The sequence below is a fragment of the Ailuropoda melanoleuca genome, chromosome 10, assembly GCF_002007445.2.
Source record: "Ailuropoda melanoleuca isolate Jingjing chromosome 10, ASM200744v2, whole genome shotgun sequence".
NCBI lineage: Eukaryota > Metazoa > Chordata > Mammalia > Carnivora > Ursidae > Ailuropoda > Ailuropoda melanoleuca.
In genome coordinates, this window is record NC_048227.1 from 93,858,545 (window position 1) to 93,880,527 (window position 21,983).

Sequence of the window (21,983 nt, forward strand, 5' to 3'; positions counted from 1 at the left end):
TGGCATCACCGCTGTGGTATGGATGGAACGTGGGAGGACACAGACGGCGCCTGGGCTCCCGGGCACACCACACCGCAGGACGTTTCTGTACGTGACGTCCAAGGAAGTCATCAGCAAGGTCGGCCTTGAACCCCAAAACTGAAGAATAGAAATACACATCTCCTCATTCGGGAGAACATGAAACCGCCATCAGTGGCTGAGGAGGGATGGTAGGCGTGAAAGGGAACGGTGGAGCCAAATCACAGATGATGAAAAGGCAGTAGGAGAAGGATGAAGACATTCTGTCGTCTTCCTAGGGAAGAGAACAATCTGATCCTCAAGCGACTTGGAGACATTCAAATGCTTGGGGAGGGACGGAGGCTGACGTCTACTTGTTCCGTGAATTAGAGCAAAGAAGCTGTATGTTTTCTTTCTTTCTTTTCTTTTTTGAAGATTTTATTTATTTATTTATTTGAGAGAGAAAGCCAAGGTGGGGGAGGGCCAGAGGGAGAAGCGGACTCCCCACTGAGCAGGGAACCCGACGTGGGACTCGATCCTGGGACTCCAGGATCATGACCTGAGCTAAAGGCAGACGCTTACCCTACTGAGCCAGCCAGGTGCCCAGCTGTACATTCTCTGAAAGATGGCTCATGTGGGCCTTTTCTCTCCCAGGAAAAGACACGTGAGACATGTTTGAGCAGTATGTTGTGGACAACCTTCCCTTGAAAATTATTTTTAAATTATCTTAGCTGCAGAACTCCTCCAATCATATACTCGCAGGTAAGGTGACTTTAAAAAGTCCCATTCAGTCCATCTGACAATATAACTATTTTGTAGACTTTGATTCTCCTTCTTTAATTCTTAATTTCCCCCCTTTGCAAGATAAGGTTGATATGATTAAATCCAGGTGATACAGTAACAGCTCAGTAAGTAATAGCAACTTATGATGATGATTAGATTAAAAGGTTATTTAAAAAGGCATAAGAATAAAATACAATTTATTAAAGGGATATTGTACACATGGATATGGACGTCTTAAGTATTTCAACACCATAGCAATACTAAACCGTGTTTAATTTCTTCATGTATAAAAAGATGTGCTGAAAGATACATGCCTCATCAGTTTTTATTTTATTGGGTATGGCTATAAGTGACACCCTTCTCTAGAAAAGCAAACTGCAAAGCGTCACACAGAGTACAGATATCCTAAGTTCAATCACATAGGCATTTCTCCAATCTGCCCTTGAGGCGAACTTTGAATCTTTGCTCAATTCTAAACATTCAACAAAATGCTTGGACCTCTTGGGAAATAAAAGTAACCATTTTTTTTGTTTTCCTAGAATTAACTTTCTGTTTATTAAAGTATTGTTATATTTCAGACCCAAATGAAGCCCTTTGCTAAAAGGACAACTTAGGTCCAGTCTGAAAATAAAGCGTTCTACAGTGTTTTCAAGTATTTTAGAAGATTTGCCACTTCTGATAAAAAGCCGTATTATATAAACAGTAACATCACGTGAGTGTAGATAGGAACCACACGACAGATTCCTCTAAGGGGAATGATTTCTAGGATGTGTGTAATCCCGGCATGGAGTGATGATGGGAATAATTTGCCTTTAAAATCCTACCGATTGATTAAAAGGGAGAAGACGCTGAGGGTTAACGTTGCCATTCAAAGGCCACCCCTTGAGATCCTGAATTTTCTGCCTTGGCTCACTGCAAATCGCTATTTTCAGGGACAGCTTACCTAAGTTGGAATTAGATTTGTGGGTCTTTACTCATATGGACTCCTCTCTAAATTTCAAAACATTTCACATACTCCCCAAAGAAACTTTCTACAATAAATAAAAACAAAGGTTTGGGGTTTGCAGAATTTTCCGGGGCTTCTGTATTTTTCTTAGCCCAGATCAAACCGAAGAGGTTATAAATATCCAGAACTGATCTATGCATAAATTATAAGTGACACTTATTACAGATACATCCCATTTATGAGGTAGTCCGATTCCTCAGACGTAATGGGACGAGCTTTCTTCAGTTTCTGTTTCACCAGGCGCAGTCGGCAAGCAACCATGAGAAGCAGCAGAGCCGTGATGGCCAAGCCCAGGGCCAGGGGTAGCACTGCACCTGTGAGGCGGTTAGAAACGAACAGGGCAGGTCAGTGATCAGCCGCAATAAGGCCGCGGGTTCCTGTGTGATAAGCCCCTCGCAGGCACTGTCGTGGTTCCTCTGAACAGCTCCCTTGTGCAGCGCTTGGACTGTCACCATCTGACAGATTAAGTGCGAGATTAAGTCACGGGTCTAAGAGCACGCGGTCTGTACATGGCAGGTGTAGTCCCCAAGCCACATGCTGTCCCTACGACGTGTATGGAGCGTCGGTGGGCCCCCCGGTTGCCACCGGACCCCCTCGGCCCCGCTGTAACAGACTCTGTGAACGGACAGCGGTGAAGACGCGGCCCCCCCAGGAGCGGTGCTCCTCGTAGTCACGGATTACAAGGTGGGGGGGGTCCGTCCATGACCATTCTCTCGAAATAAGTCTGGACTAGCTCCCGACTCCTTGTACTGGTTAGGGCTTTAAGAGATTGATTTTCTTTCTCAATCTGGAGAACCTACCCTCAGCCAGTAAGAGCCGTGTTGAGAGCCAGCTTCAAACCATGCCGGCGTCATTCTGGCTAAGGGCCCCTGAAGAAAAAAAGCTCTCTAGTTCTCCCTCACAGTTCTCTCCCGGGGCGGGGGTCCCAGACACCCGGACGAGGAGCGAGGAGCAGGCTTCCGAGGCCAGCAGAACCTGGAAGGGACAAGTGTGCCCGGGTGGGTCTTCCTTATCAAGCAGCAGGCTCTATTCCTAGGCTGACCTACTCTGGAGGCAGACCAGGCTTGGAGGCGATATGGTGGAGCTATTTTAGCTGCCGGGGTCTTGCCAACTCGTGGAGTTAGAGGGATAAAAATGCCCATCGCATAAGCTGCTCCTGTAACCCTTCATCTCGTTCCTTTCTTCACTCACGCAGCGCTCAGTAAGAGCCACGCGCCCGACGCTGAGCGGGGTGCTGGTGACCGAAGACGGTCAGCCGCACGACTGAGTCCCAGCCCTGTTCTAAGTGCCTTTTTTTTTCTTTTAAAGAATGATTTAAAAAAAAAAAAGATTTATTTATTTTAGGCAGAGAGAAAGAGAGAGAGAGTCTTAAGCAGACTCCACGCTCAGTGTGGAGCCAACACAGGGCTGGATCCCATGACCCCGAGATCATGACCTGAGCCAAAACCAAGAGCTGGACCCCGAACTGACGAGCCACCCAGGCGCGCACCCTTCTAAGTACTTTATAGTATAAATCATTTAATTCTCACAGCCACCATATGAGTCGGTACTGTCATTAGACCCATTTTGCAAATGAAGGGACTGCAACATCAGGAACGAAGTGACGGGTCTGAGCTTGGAAGGTCAGCAAGGGAATGAGGACAGGGCCCCAGGCAGCGCAGCTCCGCCCCGCCCCGTACAGAACTTCTCCAGAAAGGAAATGCGACCGTGAGTCTCAACGACTTCAGGTCTGGCAGACAAACATTTAAGTGAAAAAACACCATTAAGTATTACCATTACGATGATAGAATTAGATACGAAGTGCAGACGTGAAGGAGCGGCTCATGTATCCCGTGTATCCCGTTCGCAGGATTTTTGCTCCAGTGGTTTAAATGTATGATGGGTGGGTGGGGGAGATAAGTTTACTTTCTGACGACATTTTTGGATTGAGATGTCTATACGTGATCCAGGTAGAATTTTCTTTAGGTTTCTGGAATTTTTTTAATTTTAATTTTTAATTTTTATTTTTTTAAAAGATTTTATTTATTTATTCGACAGAGATAGAGACAGCGAGAGAGGGAACACAAGCAGGGGGAGTGGGAGAGGAAGAAGCAGGCTCATAGCGGAAGAGCCTGCTGCGGGGCTCGATCCCATAACGCTGGGATCACGCCCTGAGCCGAAGGCAGATGCTTAACCGCTGTGCCACCCAGGCGCCCCTGGAATTTTTTTTTAAAGATTTATTTATTTATTTGTGAGAGAGAGGGCGAGAGAGAGCACGTGCCCAGAGCAGCGGGGGAGGGACAGAGGGAGAGAGAGAGAATTTCAAGCAGACTCCCTGCGGAGTGTGGAGCAGATCTCACAACCCGGAGACCATGACCTGAGCGACATCAAGAGTCAGATGCTTAACTGACTGAGCAGCCCAGGCGCCCCCACAGGTTCCTGGATTATTTGGGCCTAAATAAATGAGAGTCTTTAGCGTCAAGGTCGTGGTTGCAGCCACAAAGTGGTTGAGATTGCCAGAGAGAAAGGGAGAGGAGGGAGGGCCAGGAGTGAGGCCCCAGGAAACACCAACATTTCAGAGGGCAGACAAAAGACAACCAAGAGAACAGAAAGAGACGGATCGGAGAAGTGGCAGGGCAGCCAAGGGAGAGGGGAGTCTTGGAAGCACCGGGAAGAGACTATTTCCAGGAAGCACTTGGCTGAACCGAATGCTAAGAAGAGGTCAAGTGGGGTGAAGGCCGGAGAGGCCAATGGACTTAGCAATCAGAATTCATTTACAGGGACACTGAAGACTGAGGGATGCTATTTTGTTTCTATGTGTTGGCAGAGATCTGAAAGTGTCTGCAGCTCTTGGGGGAATGAGCCAGCAGAGAAACAGATTAAAAACATAGGAGAGTTAATCAATGACGGAGAAACGTACCTGAGAAGATTAGGGGCTGGTATCAAGGTCAGGGGGAGACTGACCTTGGAAAGAGGGGACACTCCTTCCTTTAGTACTGAAGGAAAGGAAGCAGGGTGGGTGCAAACGGACGACTGTTCACGTTTGGGGATGAGTAGCTGAGGACGATCACTCTATTTGTTCAGGGCAGGGAGAGGACCAGAGGCTGCCGCCCTTCGAAGAGTGTGTGATCTGCGTAAGGATGAGCCCCGGTGCTTAGGCCGAGGGGAAGGGGGCTGTGCCTGAAGACCCCAATCCCAGGTCTGGGGTGCAGATGCAGCTATGGGAACAGCAGAGCAGACAGATAATCTTGCGGAATTTTCTATTTGTCAAGTCAGAGATGAGGTGGCTAAACTGTCAAATTGATTCCTGTTTAATGCTTTGAATGCAGGGAAAATGAAATCTCCCATAAAGAACTTGCTATAATACTATCAATTATTCCAGACTTTTCAGTACTCATTTGGCATGGTTTCTTCATTGTCTTTAGATTTAAAATTTTCTAACCCCTTATAAAACACATCATGATATAAGTTTCTCAGGAACCAGCTAAGGAGATGAACTGGGGTATTCTGCTTGTATAAGTGGGAGTGACATTCGTAACACATAACTGGACGGGGCAGGGGCAGGTAGAATGGAGACCCTCTGCATAGAGCCAGGCAGGCCTGGTTTCCCTTTATGTGTCCATGGAGGACAGGGCCCTTTTTATTCAAATATCTGGGGACGGGGTAAGTCCAGCAGGCCAGCTGACCAAGCAGCATGTAAGTACTCGAGGTCTGGTTTATTCTGGCCATCTGTTGGTTAATGGTTATACTTTGATATTGTCCAGAGTTTAGAAAGAAACCTCTAGGGTGAAAAGAAAGGCTTCTCCATGTTCAGATCTGTAATTTAAGAATCATCTTTTGTTCTCCTGAATCTTCTTCTACTAATTGTTTCTGGGACTTAGGATTAAAAGCTACCTTTCTACAGAACTATGTCGAAAGTGTTTTCCTTCTAGTTAAAAACCACCCAAATCATGGAATTATGGTATTCTTCTTGCACTCACTAAATATTCCCTTGATCTCCAACACTCTTTCCTCACTCCTGTTGTCTTCGGTCTTTACCACTAGAGCAGCTGGGGAGAACTAGGTGTGCCAAGATCTTTATTCTTATACCATGACTAACTCAAGCATAATGGCCACCATTTATCTGGCTCATTGTATGAGCCATGCAGTGTGCTAAGTGGTTTATATAATTGTCCCATTCATCCTCCCTAACAACTCTGAGGCAGGGATAGCTGTTCTCTCCATCACACACGCAGAGACTAGGATCCAGAGCGAGAAACTCGCCCGCCCCAGGTCACAGGGTTCAGTGGTGAAGCAAGGGTTTGAACCTTGGCATCAGATTCTAGAGCTTGTGTTCGTAACCCCTGTGCCGTGAGTATTACTCTTCCCACAGAACGTTCCACCTGGGAGGGAATGTAGTGATAATCTAGTCCAATCAACTTATAAAAGAGGAATCCAAGGTCCAAAGATGTGAGGTTACTAGTTTAAGCGCCCGGCGACGCAGCATGACAGAGGAGGTGAGCCCAACAGAGGAGGTGAGAATGCCATGGTTCTTCTGACCCACAGATCTTGTCACGGACTCTTGCAGCATTATCTGATAACTGCAGCTAGAGGATATGTGATTCTGCCAATGTTCATACTCGGCAATGAATTTCCAAGTTACCCATTTACCTGTTTCTGGGGCTGGGTGTTCCCTTCCTCCTCGATCGCTCTTGGACTCAAAAACGTACTTTTCCTCTTTTCTGTTCTTCCCTGAGGAACCACGATCTACAGAAAACAAATAGAACATATGAAGGTACGGCAGAAACTTCAGGAAACAGACATGAAAATACGGCCTTATTTACTTTTTTAGGATGGATTTAAAGGACTTACAGAATTTATTTCTCTAGTAAACCTAGGTCTGTGTGGGATACTAATAGCTAATGTGACCGGTTTAGTAATGCGGAGGACGGGCTTGGAACAAAACTGCCCGCAGAGAAAGGGGAAGAGGCACATGGCACCAGGAGTCCTTCAGGTGCCCTGACCCTGGAGGAGGAAGGAGAGGCCTCAGCTCGAAAAGTCAAGGGCAATGCCTGGACTTCATACCATGGAAAGCAGAAGCAGTCCACAAAGGTTTACAGTGAGCAGGTGCCTGGTGGCTCAGTTGGTTAAGCGACTGCCTTCAGCTCAGGTCATGATCTCAGGGTCCTGGGATCGAGTTCCACATAGGGCTCCCTGCTCAGGGAGGAATCTGCTTCTTCCTCTGAACCTCCCCTCTCTCGTGCTCTCTCTCATTCTCTCTCTTAAATAAATAAGATCTTTAAAAAAAAAAAAAGAAGAACAGTGAGCATACATAAGGCACTCAGACATGCTGTCTGACTTTCTCACCTCAACCCTACTTGGCAGGTATTCATTGCTTCATCATGTGTTCTGGTTTGGTCAGAGAGGCTGGGCACCTGCCCAGGTTCTTTCGAGTAGTAAGTGGGTCATGGGGCTGGGGTTTCTTTCTTTCTTTTTATTTTTTGAGAGAGAGAGAGAGAGTGTGCAAGTGAGCGGGGTGGGGGGAGGGGAAGGTAAGTGCTGGGAGGAGCGGAGGGAGAGGAAGAGAGAGAATCTTAACCAGCTGAGCTGCCCGGCGACCCAGGGCTGGGATTTAAACTCAGGTGTGTCTAACCACGTGTTGGCAGAACCCAGGATGGGGTTGTATTTACATCACCAGCCCTGGTGATGTAATGATGTGCTGTTAATTGTTCACTCTAGTCAGTTCTATTATACCCGTTGAGAGCGATAGTGAGAAAGCAGATCTAAGGACTTTTCCGCCAGGTCTGATGAGCCACAATCATACCACGGTATCATCTCCTATCTAGGAATTGACGGCATTTGTGTGCTTATTGCAGTGACATATAGTGAGTCATGACTCGTGGAGCTGCCCTCCTGCTGTGCTGTGACCTCAGGGGAGACTGCGGGATAATATAATTCTCAGTGACAATATCTTAGAAATGATGAGCTGACATGAGGAATTTTACTGAGAAACAAAAACCAAATTTTGAAGCTTCTTTACTCATAGGCCATCAACAGATAGTTCGTAAATCCTGCCACTGAAATCAGGCTACTTAAACGTAGTATTTATAAAATTCTTTGTAATTTGTGCTAGGGGATACGCCTGGATTTACTAAGGATCGCAAAAATAAAGAGGATAATGGCAAATTGTGAAGTTATTGCAGGTACCTACTGGAAGCCGTGACATCAACTGATCGTAGCAGTCACGGGCTAACGCTGTTAGAGAGAAGGGGCTGCAAATACTTTTCCTTCTTCACGGCATCCTGGACGATCCTTTTCACTCAGCCCCGCAAGCCATCTGTCTGCGTACTGCGCAGACCCTGTCCAGGATACCCTGTGAAATATCCCCGACTGTGGCCCCTCCTCTCTGTCCCCAAGGCCACAGCCTCAGGTCTCTGTCACCTTTAAGTCAAGCACTGCAATGGCCCACATTTGCTCACAGCCCAGGCGTCAAGGGGCTCCCTGCATTCGCCTGCGCTTCTCCATGTTACTCTACGAGAGCCCACCGAGGCCACCCGCACACAGCCAGCAACGTGTGGGCTGTCCTCCATAAACTCCCGGCCCAAAGAGAATGAGAAACGTGAGTACGGCATAAGCAACTTCTTGTAGGCCAGAGAATCAGATTTAGCTTTCAAGTTGATGGCTATCATTGTCCCCTTGGCTGTGGTGGTGGAAGGCCCACTCCCAGCCAGAACGGTGACGGGAGGGAAAGAAAGAGGAGCAGCCGGTCAGAGACTATACTCATGGACAAAGGGACGGCTGCCTGGAGCAGTGGGGACCTGTGTCCCAGTGGATGGGGACAGGGACTACTAAATTTAAGCCACTGGGGCTGGCAGAGCACTGAGGCCATTGGGAACCTGGGCTGTCCTCTAGATGGCAAGCTGATTTCAACCCCTTTGGATTTTGTGCACCAAAATTCAAAATGATTTTTGGGGCCAATATAGGGTTGTCAATTTTTATTTTGCCAACTAAAGACATTGAAAGAAATGGCCATTTATGAAGGCCATTGCCTTCACTTCATTATAAAGTGAGGAAATGTGTAAACCCACAAAACATGGTTTATTTATTTTTTTAAAGATATTATCTATTTATTTGAGAGAGACAGCATGAGTGGAAGGAATAAAGGGGGAAGAGAGAGAGAGAATCTCAAGCAGACTTCACACTGAGCGTGGAGCCCGATGTGGGACTCAATCCCAGAACCCTGAGATCATGACCTGAGCCGAAGCCAAGAGTTGGACGCTTAACTGACTGAGCCACTCAGGTGCCCCACATGAAGAGTTTAATACATAAAAAGGACAGCTCTTTAAATTGAATAAATTTAGCCTTATAAAAAACAGGCTGCTTTGTCCTTATTTTTCTCATTTTGCCATGAATGGACAAAAGCTTTATTATGGGTGGTACTGATCCTTCCTCTACTGGCTTTGGGACTAAATTCGGTTACCCCCCTTCTTGACTCCACCTGTCCGGATGCCTCAGCACGGCTTTCGAGGTCCTCCATATTGCCCTAGATTCCCGACAAACACCCTTCCCTTTGGGAAGCTGGGACCCCCTGCTTCAATAATTGTCATTCCCAAACCCATTTGCTCATGCAATTAGTTAGAACCCTTGTTTTCCATGTATTCAAACTCTTTCTGCCCATTCTACAGAACACAGTGGAATGTCCATGCTCGTCACAGGCGGGGCTGCCTGTTCACGAGGCACAATGGGCACAGAGCCTGCAAAAACGTTTCAATTTGATTTCTCTTAAAATTATAAGAACACAATGGATATGATAATAGTGAATCTAGCCTGTGTTATATTAATCTCTATACCAACACAGTCATAAAGCAAAATGTTTTTTTATGGGCCCAGGAAAGTCATGATGAAGATCTACAAGTAACCAACCCCAACTTCTCCAGCACCCACAGAACTCTGCGTTCGGAGCTTCTAATGTCCAAACAGAAAGAACTATACGAGCAGGTCTTAAGGGCACGGTAGCTGTTTCCTGTCTCTGCAGCTAAGAGAAAAGGCCCTTGAACTCAGTGAGGCTTGCTGCTGAAGCCATCATCCCACTGGGGCTGGTATTAGATGCCGAGTTAAATTCTGGCTTTATTACCTACTAGCTGCGTGACCTAGTCTAAGTTCTTCATCTCTCTGTGTCTCACTGTCTTCATCCAGAAAATGTGGCTATGACTTCTGCACATCACCAGGTTGCTATGAAGACCCAAGAAGTGCACAGCGACAGGCACTCAGGATCCGTCTCTCCAATAACAACTCTGTAAGTGGGAAGATCACGTGGCTGAGAACTCATGTCCTACTTTTTAAAAATAATGAGCCAGGAATAAAAACACCAACATTTACCAGCCTCCAGTTCTTTTCAGAGGATTAACTAGTCCGTCTTTTACCCAATGGAAAAATATAAAATATCTATACTCACAATCCCCCCACCCCTGTCTCTTTCCAATGGAGAGAGATTGTTCACCCTAATTCTGGGGAGGAACTTGGTATTGGGGCCACCACTGCACTGTTTTTTTTTTATTTGATTAACCGTCTTACAGGCTTGGCGCTCTCGTCCAAGTATCCTAGTGAATGCCACTGCCCTCGAATGCTCGGGCAAAAATTCATCAGGCGTGAACAGCTACTGAGAGACCTAGGTTATGTTTACATACAATGTCTCACGCCGTCCTCGTAGCAACACTGTGAGAAGATACTGTTATCCTCTCTATTCATTACCGGGCACCGAGTAACTGGTGGTGCTGGAATTAGAACCCAGGGCCGATCTCTGGATCAGGAGTGTTGCTACTGAGCCATACTGCTCTCAGAGCCACAGAGCCAAGAACTTAGAGTTGATACTGTATTTATTTACTCATATATATAGTAACACATATCTATTATATTTATTTACTCAAATCAAAATACCCAGGCAAAATCACAAATTTAGTATTTCCTTAGGCAGTCTGAGACAAAGGTCTATTAAGGGTGCAGCAGAGAAAGAAGTTACTCGCACTTAGAAAGGGGATTTTGCCTTAGAAATGGGTTCATGTGGAAAACTAAACAAATTCATTCTGCATCTTCAGTTGTCAACATTGAGGAGTATTTTCTTTTCTTTTCTTTTCTTTTTTAGATTTTTTATTTATTTATTTGACAGAGACAGCCAGCGAGAGAGGGAACACAAGCAGGGGGGAGTGGGAGAGGAAGAAGCAGGCTCTTAGCAGAGGAGCCTGATGTGGGGCTCGATCCCAGAACGCTGGGATCACGCCCTGAGCCGAAGGCAGACGCTTAAGGACTGCGACTGCGCCACCCAGGCGCCCCGAGGAGTATTTTCTTAACTGCTCTCACTCCTTGGGGAGAGGAACCCAGCGCTGCGGGAGGCGGGAGGGATCAGGCATTCAGGAGAGGGCAGTGCACATAGGAGACTTAAGAAGACACCATGGCCACAGACTTCTGAATTTCCAGGGGATTTGCCCTGTCCGAGTCAGTATTTGAAATGTGAATTTCTGTTTTCTACATTTCAGGGAGGAATTTGCTGTCATTTCCCAGACTGTCTGATTCACTTTTTCTAGACGTGTATGGAACAGCAGAGAGAAGTTTCACTTCCACATGCCCTATGGCAGGCTCTAACCAGAGTGGCAAGTCAGAAGAAACAAGGCAAAGTTGGCATTTGCTTTTGCAAATAACTCATTTCTAATGACCCTTTTAGAAAAGTTAATGTCTTAGGAAATTACTTTTCCTCTCTTCTGCATGACCTATTGTGTTATGCATACGTGCACAGCAATGCATTCACAGGAGCCGGAAGGAGACTATAAGTTGTTTTAATTTTACTTTCAGTCACCATAGAACAAGCAGGCATGTTCTGGAAGGAAGGTGGAAATACCAGCTGGAAAACTGGCTATAATAAGGTCCTGCCTTCCGGAATGCTCTATGGCTTCCTGTGACCACCTGTCAACTAACAAAGACAACGTCTTTGTTACTCTTTGTCACTTTGTCACTATTTATCAGCAGTTCACCCTGCAAGACTGCAAAGTAGGTAAGCGGGAGCTCTTTTTAGGAAATGTTCTGGGCTGTACTAGGATAAGATCCACCCATTTCAGAAAACAGTTGATTCCTGCTATCATGTTGGAGCATAACAGGCTATTCAGCTACACTGCTTATCAGGCTTCAACAAATTCAAACTACCTTCCCAGCAATGTTGTTTTATAGTTTCAGGATGTTTCCTCAGTGAGAAAAGAGATAGTCCAGGATAATGAAAAGATGAAATAGCCACGAAAAATACAGGGTACATGAAAAAAGCCTTTTGAACATCATTTATAAGGATATCCTGTCTGGATAAAACACCTCTGACAATAATGCAAAGGTCACAGTTGCTCACTGCAGCTACGGCCAGAGAGAAGCTAAAGGGCAAGACTTTGGCACGTTTAGCGGGGGATGTGAGAGCGTGCAGGCAGAGCCCCCGCGACCGTACAGAAATGGCACATTCCCCCAAGTCTGCGCTCCAGTCTGGATCCGTAGGGAATCTGGTTGACCTGCTGCGCTGGACATGAATTCTCAAGTTTCAAAAAACTGTGAATGTGGAAACACCACTTTTCTAGCACTCTGCAGTGCGGGAAGTCGGATTTCTTTCCTCTGGCAGGGTCAACTATTATCATATTATTATTATATTTTTTCACCTTGCTAATGTGACAGATGAAAAACTGCATTTCATCACTTTCTGTACTACATTATCAGTATTAATCCTAGTATCTCTTTAACATATCGTCAATGAGTTAAGTTTCTTTTCTCCTCACATGTCTGTGGGGGAAGGAAGTGGCAGAAAACTTAACTTGTCCATATTTATTGTACTTGCTGATGATCCTTGTAAAACGCGGCACAGCTTGCCAACAGTGATGGGTTTTTAAATCTAAATTTCTGTTACGCTGGGTAGAGCATAACTTCACTCACATGAGATCAGAGGCTGGGGTGGTCTTCGGGATGGGGAGGGAGGAGGTAGTTGCTGTCTCAACAAACCACATGTTGTGAGGGCCCTTTCAAACCCTTGCAAGGTTCCATCCTTCTATTCCCACTTTCTCCACCCTGGACTTTCAAATATTATGTCTTCTTTCTTCACCCAGCCCCACCTACCTCCCCTCCAGTACCCATCAGTTCGTTCTCTGTATTTATAGATCTGGTTTTTTGTGTGTTTGTTTTTGATGGATATGTAATAATAACACATGAATATACTCCTGAGGAAAATAAAAGTTTCATAAACATAACATGTTCCTAATTTTGTTAAAAGTGAATAAGTGTCCAAAAAACTACCAGAACTGGTAAATGAATTCAGTAAATTTGCAGGATACAAAATTAATATACAGAAATCTGTTGCATTTCTACATATTAATAATGAAATAGCAGAAAAAGAGATTAAGAAAAAATTCCATTTATAATTGCACCAAAAAGAATAAAATATCTAGGAATAAATTTAATCCAGGAGCTGAAACACTTGAACTCTGAAAACTACAGAACACTGATGAAAGAAACTGACAGAAACAAATGGAAAAATATACCATGCTCATGGATTGGAAGAACAAATATTGTTAGAATATCTATACTACCTACAGTAATCCACAGATTTAATGCAATCCCTATCAAAATACCAATAGCATTTTTCACAAAACTAGAACAAGTAATCCTAAAATGTATATGGAGCCACGAAAAATCCCAAATAGCCAAAGCAATCCTGAGAAATAACAGAGCTGGAGGTATCACAATCCCAGATTTCAAGATGTACTACAAAGCTGTAGCAATCAAAACAGTACGGTACCTGCAAAAAACAGACACATAAACCAATGGAACAGGATAGAAAATCAAAACATAAACCTATGGGGTGCCTGGGGGGCTCAGTTGGTTCAGAGTCTGCCTTTGACCTAGATCATGATCCCAGGGTCCTGGGATCGAGCCCCAAGTCCGGCTGCCTGCTCAGCAGGGAGCCTGCTTCTCCCTCTCCCTCTGCCACTCCCCCTGCTTGTGCTCTCTCTCTCTGTCAAATGAATAAATAAAATCTTTAATAAAAAAATAAATAAAAAATAAACCCACAACTATATGGTTAAAGGAAGCAAGAATACACAGTAGGAGAAAAGACAGTTTCTTCAATAAATGGGGCTGGGAAAACTAGACGACTGCATGAAAAAGAATGAACCTAACCACTTTCTTACCTCATGCACAAAAATAAACTCAAAATGGACTAAGGACATAAACGTGAGACCTGAAACCATAAAACTCCTAGAAGAAAACATAGGCAGTAATTTCTTTAACAGCAGCTATAGAAACATTTTTCTAGATATGTCTCCTCAGGCAAGGGAAACAAAAACAAAATTAAAGTAAAAAGCTTTTTGCACAACAAATGAAACCATCAATAAAATGACAAGGCAACCTACTGAATGGGAGAAGATATTTGCAAATGACATATCCAGTAATGGGTTAACACCCAAACTATATAAAGAACTTAATAAATCTAACACACACACACACACACACACACACACACAAAAACCCAAAAACCCACAAAAAACAAAAAAACAAATAATCTGATTAAAAATGGGCAGAAGACCTAAAGAGACATTTTTCCAAAGAAGATATATAGCCAACAGGTACATGAAAAGATGTTCAACACACTAGTCAGGGAAATGTAAATAAAAACCACAATGGGCTATCACCTCTCACCTGTCAGAATGGCTAAACACAAAAGACAAGCAATAACAAGTATTGACAAGGATGTAGGAAAAAAGGAATCTTCGTAGACGTTGGCGGGAATGTGAACTGGTAAAATCACTGTGGAAAACAACATGGAAGTTCCTCAAAATATTAAAAATAGAATTACCATATGATCCAGTAATTCTATTACTGGGGTATTTACCCAAAGAACACAAAACACTAATTCAAAAAGAGACATATGCCCCTTTGTTTACTGCAGCATTATTTACAATAGCCAAGATATGGAGGCAACCCAAGGGCCCCTCCATAGATGAATGGATAAAGACAACGTGGTAGATATACACAGTGGAATATTACTCAGCCATAAAAAAGAGTGAAATCTTGCCATTTGCAATGATGTGGAGGGACCTAAAGGGTATTAGGCTAGATGAAATAGGTCAGACAGAGAAGGACAAATACCACACGATTTCGCTCTTTGAAATTAAGAAAAAACAAACAAAGAAAAAAAGAAACAAAAACAAAAAAACAGATTCTCAAATACAGAGAACAAACTGGTGGTTGCCAGGGGAAGGGGTCTAGGGGGACAGGTGAAACAGGCGAAGGGGATGAAGAGCACGCTTATCATGAGGAGCACCGAGTAATGTATAGAATTGTTGAATCACTATACTGTGCACCTGAAACTAGAACACTGTATATTAATTATACTAAAAAAGAGTGAATAAATGTGTGTACATACGTGTATAAATTAAAGTGACCAGAAAGAAATGCAACAAAATATTAATGGTGAGTTTTGTTAGATGGTTCAAATTTTTTTCTTTATATTTTTCTGTACTTTTCAAGTTTTCTACAGTAAATATATATTACTTTAGTAATTAGGAAAAACAATATATATTATAAATAACTGGACATTTAATCTCTCCACACCTGTGAAACTCCATTCCTTACATTTTTATAACCAAAGTCAGAGGCTTATTATCAAAAAGGACAAAGCAGAGGTTGCAAATACGTTTCAAATTGAGCGCCAGCTCCCAGCAAGCGGTGGTACAGCCTGGAGCACTGTTTTCAAAGAAATTCTGAGGCTGAGTCCTCACTGCCGTCTGTGGCCTGGATAAGGGCAGGAGCATCAGGCTATGGACCATTCCTGAAGCACGCTCAGGGCTACATGGGGGCTTAGAGGCCGTCTGGTTGAAATCCCTTACTAACTGGCGAGGAAACAGTCCAGAGGATGAAGCAGCTTGCTCAAGATTCTAAAGGCAGAGCCAAGACTAGACCCAAATTAAGGAGACGTGGGCTTTGGTCTCCACTCTGCCCTCAGCTAATCCACTCATGCTCACGTGAGCCTCCCTACCACTGAGACGCAGTGAGAGCCCATCCGTCCCGGCCTCTGAGAACTCCGTCCTGTCGCCAGCTCTTCATGCCTTCAGCCCTCCTGCCCAGAACACCTGGCCTCCCCTGACTCTGGCCTCAGGTGGCTGCCTTCTCCATTCATAACCTTCCATTCGGAGAAAACGGGCTGACACAGATCCCAAGGCTTGGAGAGACTGATTGATTTGCCCAGCAGGTGGCAGTAGGAACAAGGAAGGAACCCAGCCCCTAAATCTAAACCCTTTGGGAATATTCTGTGCACACATCTGCAGAGAGGCACTTAAAATCTAAATAGTAGATAAACAAAAGATTGGAAAGAAATATACCAAAATATTAAAAGTTGTTTTCAGTAGAGGGGGGGTGTTTTAAGTCATTTTCCTTTTTTATTATTTGCATCTTCTGCAATAAACAAAAATTTTTCATCAAAGTTATTAAAGTAGTGACAGACTATTTCCATCTAAGGTAGGCAGAGTTGGAGTACTGAAAAGACACTTATAAAAGTGGACAGAAATGTGATATTCTATATTTCTGTCTATGTCATCAACAAATACAAATGTACAAAAATAAATTTAAGATGATAGAATGCTAATGCTTCAGCAGTGTGAATAAATTTAAAATTCTTATTAGCCTGATTAGAAAAAACAAAAAAATTACAGATTTAGTTAAATTGGGGACAAAACACTGAACTACTGGCACATGTAACCATTTCCATATGACTTTCATATTTTCTTCACATTCACTTGCTTAGTGGAAAGAGGATTTACATGAATACATAGGGGTTATGCTGCTTTGTGTCAAAATAACCTACAATTTAACACTTAGGGCATCTGTTTCCTTAATACAGGTGTTGAAATTTCCCAATTCTAACTTAGTTACTAATAAATGTACTGGTATCTCTGGAGTATGTATGAATGTATTTAGTAGGTGTTTTTTACTATAAATAATCAGTGCAAATAGATGTTCGTTTTTTTTCCTTTTTGGCCAAATTCTTCATTTTAACTCTCTTCTTTCTTGTATTTCCTTAACACTCTTCAAATAGAACCTGAATTTTGAAGGTAAGTGTCACTGTAGAAAATAAGGCTGTGGAGCACCTGCTCAGGTCCTTACCTGGCCTCACGGGATCTGTTTGACTCTCCGGTCCCCAAAACACGGAATGATTCCTCTTCTCCGTGTTTGGTAACGCCGGTGGCTGGTTTTGGACAGTGACTTTCTGGGACTTTTCCAAGAAGGAGCTTCCTGCTTTGCTTGGTCCTGTGGTTCTAGGCTGGGCAGTTGCTGTGTGGGTTACCGTCTTCCGGTCAAGGCTCACTGGAACATGGAAGAGTTTCCATTAGTTGCTGGGTTTCTTTTCTGAACTGTAATTAAAACCACTAAATTTGATGGGGCGGCTGGGTGGCTCAGTTGGTTAAGTAGCCGACTCTTGGTTTCAGCTCAGGTCATGATCTCAAAGTCATGGGATCGAGCCCCCTGTTGGGCTCTGAGCTCAGTAGGGAGTCTACTTACCTCCCTCTCCCTCCATTCCTTCCCCCTTCCTCTCTCTCTCTCTCACTCTCTCTCTCAAATAAATAAATAAATATTTTTAAAAAACCCTAAATTTGCAGTAGATTTAAAGTCATGGATATTTGGGAATAATAACCATCTAAGGCATGTCAGAGCCCAACAAAAAACTTCTCTCTCTTTAAATGGGTAACCTGTTTTCTCTTCTTCCAATAATTGAATTTCTAAATGTCACACATAAACTGACAAAAGCAAAGCTTACACCTAAGGTTTTGGGATTCTACATCCTTCTTCAACCCAGCACCTTCATTACACTTTCTGAAGCTTTCGTTCTTTCTCACGATGCCCTTTTGTGTATGTAGATGACACTATAAGATGGGTTTACAGTCCTGACTTAGGCACACCCCAGTACATCTTAAATTTTTTAAAAAAATTTACCAAACAAAATCTTAACTTAGTTTTTTTAAAAACCATATTCTACACAGCTTTTTAAGAATCTTGTGGAAACCTGAAAGCAATTTTCAAAAAATGTAAGCAATACAGAAAGTTTGACATTTATAACTCAGATTAAGACTCTTATAAAGGCTCACTTAATTTAAGGCATAGCTTATTCACACGAAGTTATACCTGAAACTGGGTAGAAAAGGAGCAATAGTGAGTTTGCATTTTATTACGAGAATACAGACATCCCTTCTCCCCCTTGCCTGAAAAGGCCATGCAGCTGACTCACAATTTTGGCAGAAAGCCTCATCAGATCCATCAGGACACTGCTTAACTCCATCGCAAGCCAGTGTGATGTCAATGCAACAGCCATTGTCACAGAAGAAGTGGTAGCGTGAGCAAACCTTCAAGCATCCTGTTTACAAACAGTCTCAGGTCACAGGAGTGTGGGACAGTCAACACTTCACCATGTTCTGATTCACAGAGACTAAATGTATGATGAAATGCTTTGGGGTTTAGAGATGCAGATAATGGGGAAACACTCAGCAGTGCGAGCTGGAGCAACAGGTTTCGAGAAAGTTAAGGGTGTCTCCTTGACCTCCTGGCTTAATTCTGAGGCATCCCCATGGGCTCTTGTCTCAGGGCCATTCTCCAGGCCAGCACAGTGTAAGAGGTGGGAGCCGAGAAGCAGCAGCTCTGGCCTTCTCCTGCCAGCCCTGGGTTTGCTCCCTCAGGGGTCTCCGTCTGCATTCCTTTGTTCATCCTGTCATCTCTGGGGGCCCCTAACATCCTTACACCCCTGCATGGCACTTGGCTGGCTGGCCATGTTTTATTAGAGAGACCATTTTATACATGCTATGTCTTGCATTCTTGTTTCCTAAGTAATAATTTTTACTGAGATTAACTTTCTACTGTTGAACCCTATTTGTTGACTACCATACATCCTTGGTGTTATAAAGAATAAATAAAGTCTTGAGCTACTCGCTGGTATGAGTTTATTTTCTTCAAATAATGAAATTGTCTCCATTTTGGAGCCATTAGGAGTTTTTAATCTATAGGGTAATTCATAGGAGCTAGCTGTATTTTCTTGAAAGGCACCCCCCTACTCCAGATGAAGTCAACTTTATCAGACTTAACTATGTAACAACTGGGGGACTTTGACACTGTTAATGCAGAGCAAGGGTTATCAGGCTAGCAGGAGCTCTTCTGGAACTCCATCATTTTCCAGGGACAGAAGGAACTAGACAATTTTCTCAGGGCACGGGAGAGTAGTAGATGATGGTGCTCTACTGAAACAAATGGTTGAGCATAGTATACAAGCCCAGGTGAAATCCCGGACACATATTCCATTGGAAAGCAGTTAAATTAGGGCCTGGGAAAGGAGTCCCTCTGGGTACGAGGCAGTTTGAGAATACCTTGATCCAGGAGGAAGAGGAGAAGAAATGGTGAAAGAAGCTCCTGAGGAAGAAGAGGAAGCAAAGAGCTTCAGTTAAGACTGAGAATTTGGGCCTAGAAAGGGGCATTTGCTTCTGATCCAGGAAAGGAGCTTAGAGGAAAAGTCAGGGGGAACTGGGTTCCCCTGAATACCAAGCAGGATATAGCTACTGCTCACATTTTTAAGTTCGTGACATGAAAAAACCAAATATCTCAAGGTTTTACTTATTCATTGGTAGTTTTGGAGCTAGATTGGTATTTATAACTTATCCATTTATTTCTAGATTAGTGGTCTCTAACTTCTTTTGACCACACAGCTGATCAATACATACAGTATTCTATCCTATACATATGGTGTAGTAAACACACATCTCCATCTCCAGATAATACGCATGTACCACTATACTAATATGTTAAACATGTTATAAAATATACTAAAAATTTAAAGGAGAAGATTAAAAATTACTAAAAATATAAGTTCAGGTGTCTTCTTTTCCATCCTAAAAATGTCTGTCTCTACGGGATCCTCTTTGGAGACTATTAATCTAGATCATATTGGAAGTGTGTGTTGGCTTGGCATTTGAATAGATGATTTTCCCCCAAGCTTGAAAACATGCAGCCTCTATACCCAAAGTCAACCACATTATTATCACATAAGCAGGGGCACATGTTTGTCTGTTTCCCCCCAGAAGGTGCGCCCTTGGTTACCATTACAGCTGGGTTATTAACTGCGAGACCACTACATATATAACAGAGGGGAAAGAAATACCTCTCTATCCCCACTCTGGTTTTCAATGTCTCTACGTGGTGTTTTATTACTTTAATTCATAGTATGATATTCCAATCTAGCCAGAGAGTGATTCCAGATACCAGTTAATAACACAGCCATTCTTTTTTATTTTCTATATAAAGTTACATACATAAGACCTACATCCAAGTGGCCTTTCAGTAATCAGAAGTGATTCACGTAACTTTCTGTCACTTCCACTACATTTTACTATCATCTCGGAGAAAGGCCAGAAATGTACAACTGGTAATTTACCTTTGGAGCCCTGGAAAACTGGCCAGGCAAATGCCAGGCTGGTGCAGTGCTAGTCATCGGCTTGGACCTGCACTTATATCTCTTTCTCCCTCCCAAGCACCTTGGTTGTACAGAAGTGATCCCTTTCCAACTTCTGTAGGGATAGCGGGGTATTCATGCCTTCTTCCTGTGAGCTCTTTCCTCCAAGAATCAGCATTTAACTCGCTCCCTGCCCAAGTGAGCCCTGGATCCCAGGAGGACGGCCGTCTGGGCTCAGCGGTCCTCCACAGGGAATGAGTGGCTGGAGTCGATGCCGTGGTGCCAATGGTCCTGGTGTGTGCCCAGCACACCAAGGTACCCAAGAATGTGTTCTTTTTTTCAAAGTTTATTTATTCATTTTTTTAGTAATCTCTCCACCCCATGTGGGGCTCAAACCCACGACCTTGAGATCAAGAGTCACACACTCTTCCACCTGAGCCAGCCAGGCGCCCCTCAGAACTGTTCTGAACAGCCGTCTGGCTCTCCTTTGCAGCTGCACTAAGTCAGGGGCCTACCGGCATCTGGGCTCTTACTCGCCGCCACGGCTTCAGAGGGTGGAGGTGCGCAGGCCCTTGGTGCCACGCCAGTCCCCAGGCAGTTGCCCTCCTTCCTCACAGGACGCTGGAACCTTGGCTGGACGGGGAGCCAGCCAGCCAGATTCAGAATGCTGCTTGTGCTCTCTGTCCCTGCAGAAGGCAAATTACCAAGGCTGCCAAGTTCTCGGGATTCTAAAATCTTGCTTCGTTTCCAAAATGCATACTGACCTATGTCGTTTGGAAGACAACACTGGCGACATACAGTCATTTCCCTATCTTTTTACCTTTATTCTTCCAACTGCTGGCTTAATTACCATCTAATTACTGAGTAACCAGGGATGGTGAAGACATGCTGTGGGCTTACTAGAGCCGTGGCAAGCGACAGGGAAGGCTCACTGCGTGGGGAGGGGCTGGGCTGGGTCTATGGAGCACACCACGGTGCGCCCAGTGCCTAGCACAGCTTCTGCACACCCCGTGTCCCTGCAGACACTGAGAGTAGCCACGGACCGAAGGACAAGATCCTCAGATACACAGAACTGCATTGTGGGGGGGTTTCCCTCCACAACACCTCTCTATCTTTAGTGCTCTCAAGTTCCATATACATACATACATACATATATATATTTCTAAACTTGTTGAGCTAATCTTAGAAATGTAGATGTTTGGGAAAGTAAGAAACATAGATAAATGAGAAGAGTGAGTTTATATTGTGCAACAGAATGTGAGGACCATCACATATACATAAAGCTATATTACTAGTGTATCTGTGTAATGTGTCCATTAAAAATTTTAAATACTCCTTTTAAATTGGCACATGCACAATGTAAAAGGACTATTAAAATTTTTAATTTTAATTTGTTTTAAATATGCTTCTTAGCTGTACTCTTGGAACATACATATCAAATAGACTGCCTGCCTTTAAACAAGTTCCTCTCCTGGGAAAACTGCATGACTGTCTTTCATGAACATGAGTCAGGGAAGATGAAGAATCTACAGGGTCCTGTGGCTCACACAGTCTATTCTCATCCTCTGGAACTTTCTCCTCCCCAACCCAGCAGTGCCACGAAGCCCAAAATGTAATGGGGAAAAAAAAATGTAATGGAGCCTATTTTTGTCATCACATTTTTAGAAGACTCTTATTCAACAACAACCAAAAATAGAATGGAAGAGGGGTGCCTGGGGGCTCAGCTGGTTAAGTGAC

At 43.9% G+C, this 21,983-nt stretch overlaps 1 protein-coding gene across 2 annotated transcripts in view; it reads right to left on the reverse strand.

The window, feature by feature from the left end:
* Nucleotides 1–1,093: 1,093 nt before the first annotated feature.
* Nucleotides 1,094–21,983, reverse strand: part of LRP11 (LDL receptor related protein 11) — a 44,554-nt gene continuing 23,664 nt past the window's right edge. The window contains exons 4-7 of one of the 2 annotated variants that reach the window (XM_019801017.2): nucleotides 18,042–18,167; nucleotides 16,922–17,122; nucleotides 6,416–6,511; nucleotides 1,094–2,100 (exon numbers count right to left, since the gene is read on the reverse strand). In XM_019801017.2, the coding sequence (XP_019656576.2) occupies nucleotides 1,946–2,100; nucleotides 6,416–6,511; nucleotides 16,922–17,122; nucleotides 18,042–18,167 (578 nt within the window). In that variant the 3' untranslated portion in view covers nucleotides 1,094–1,945. The remainder of the gene's footprint in view (nucleotides 2,101–6,415; nucleotides 6,512–16,921; nucleotides 17,123–18,041; nucleotides 18,168–21,983) is intronic. The other variant, XM_034669287.1, reaches the window with a different exon arrangement.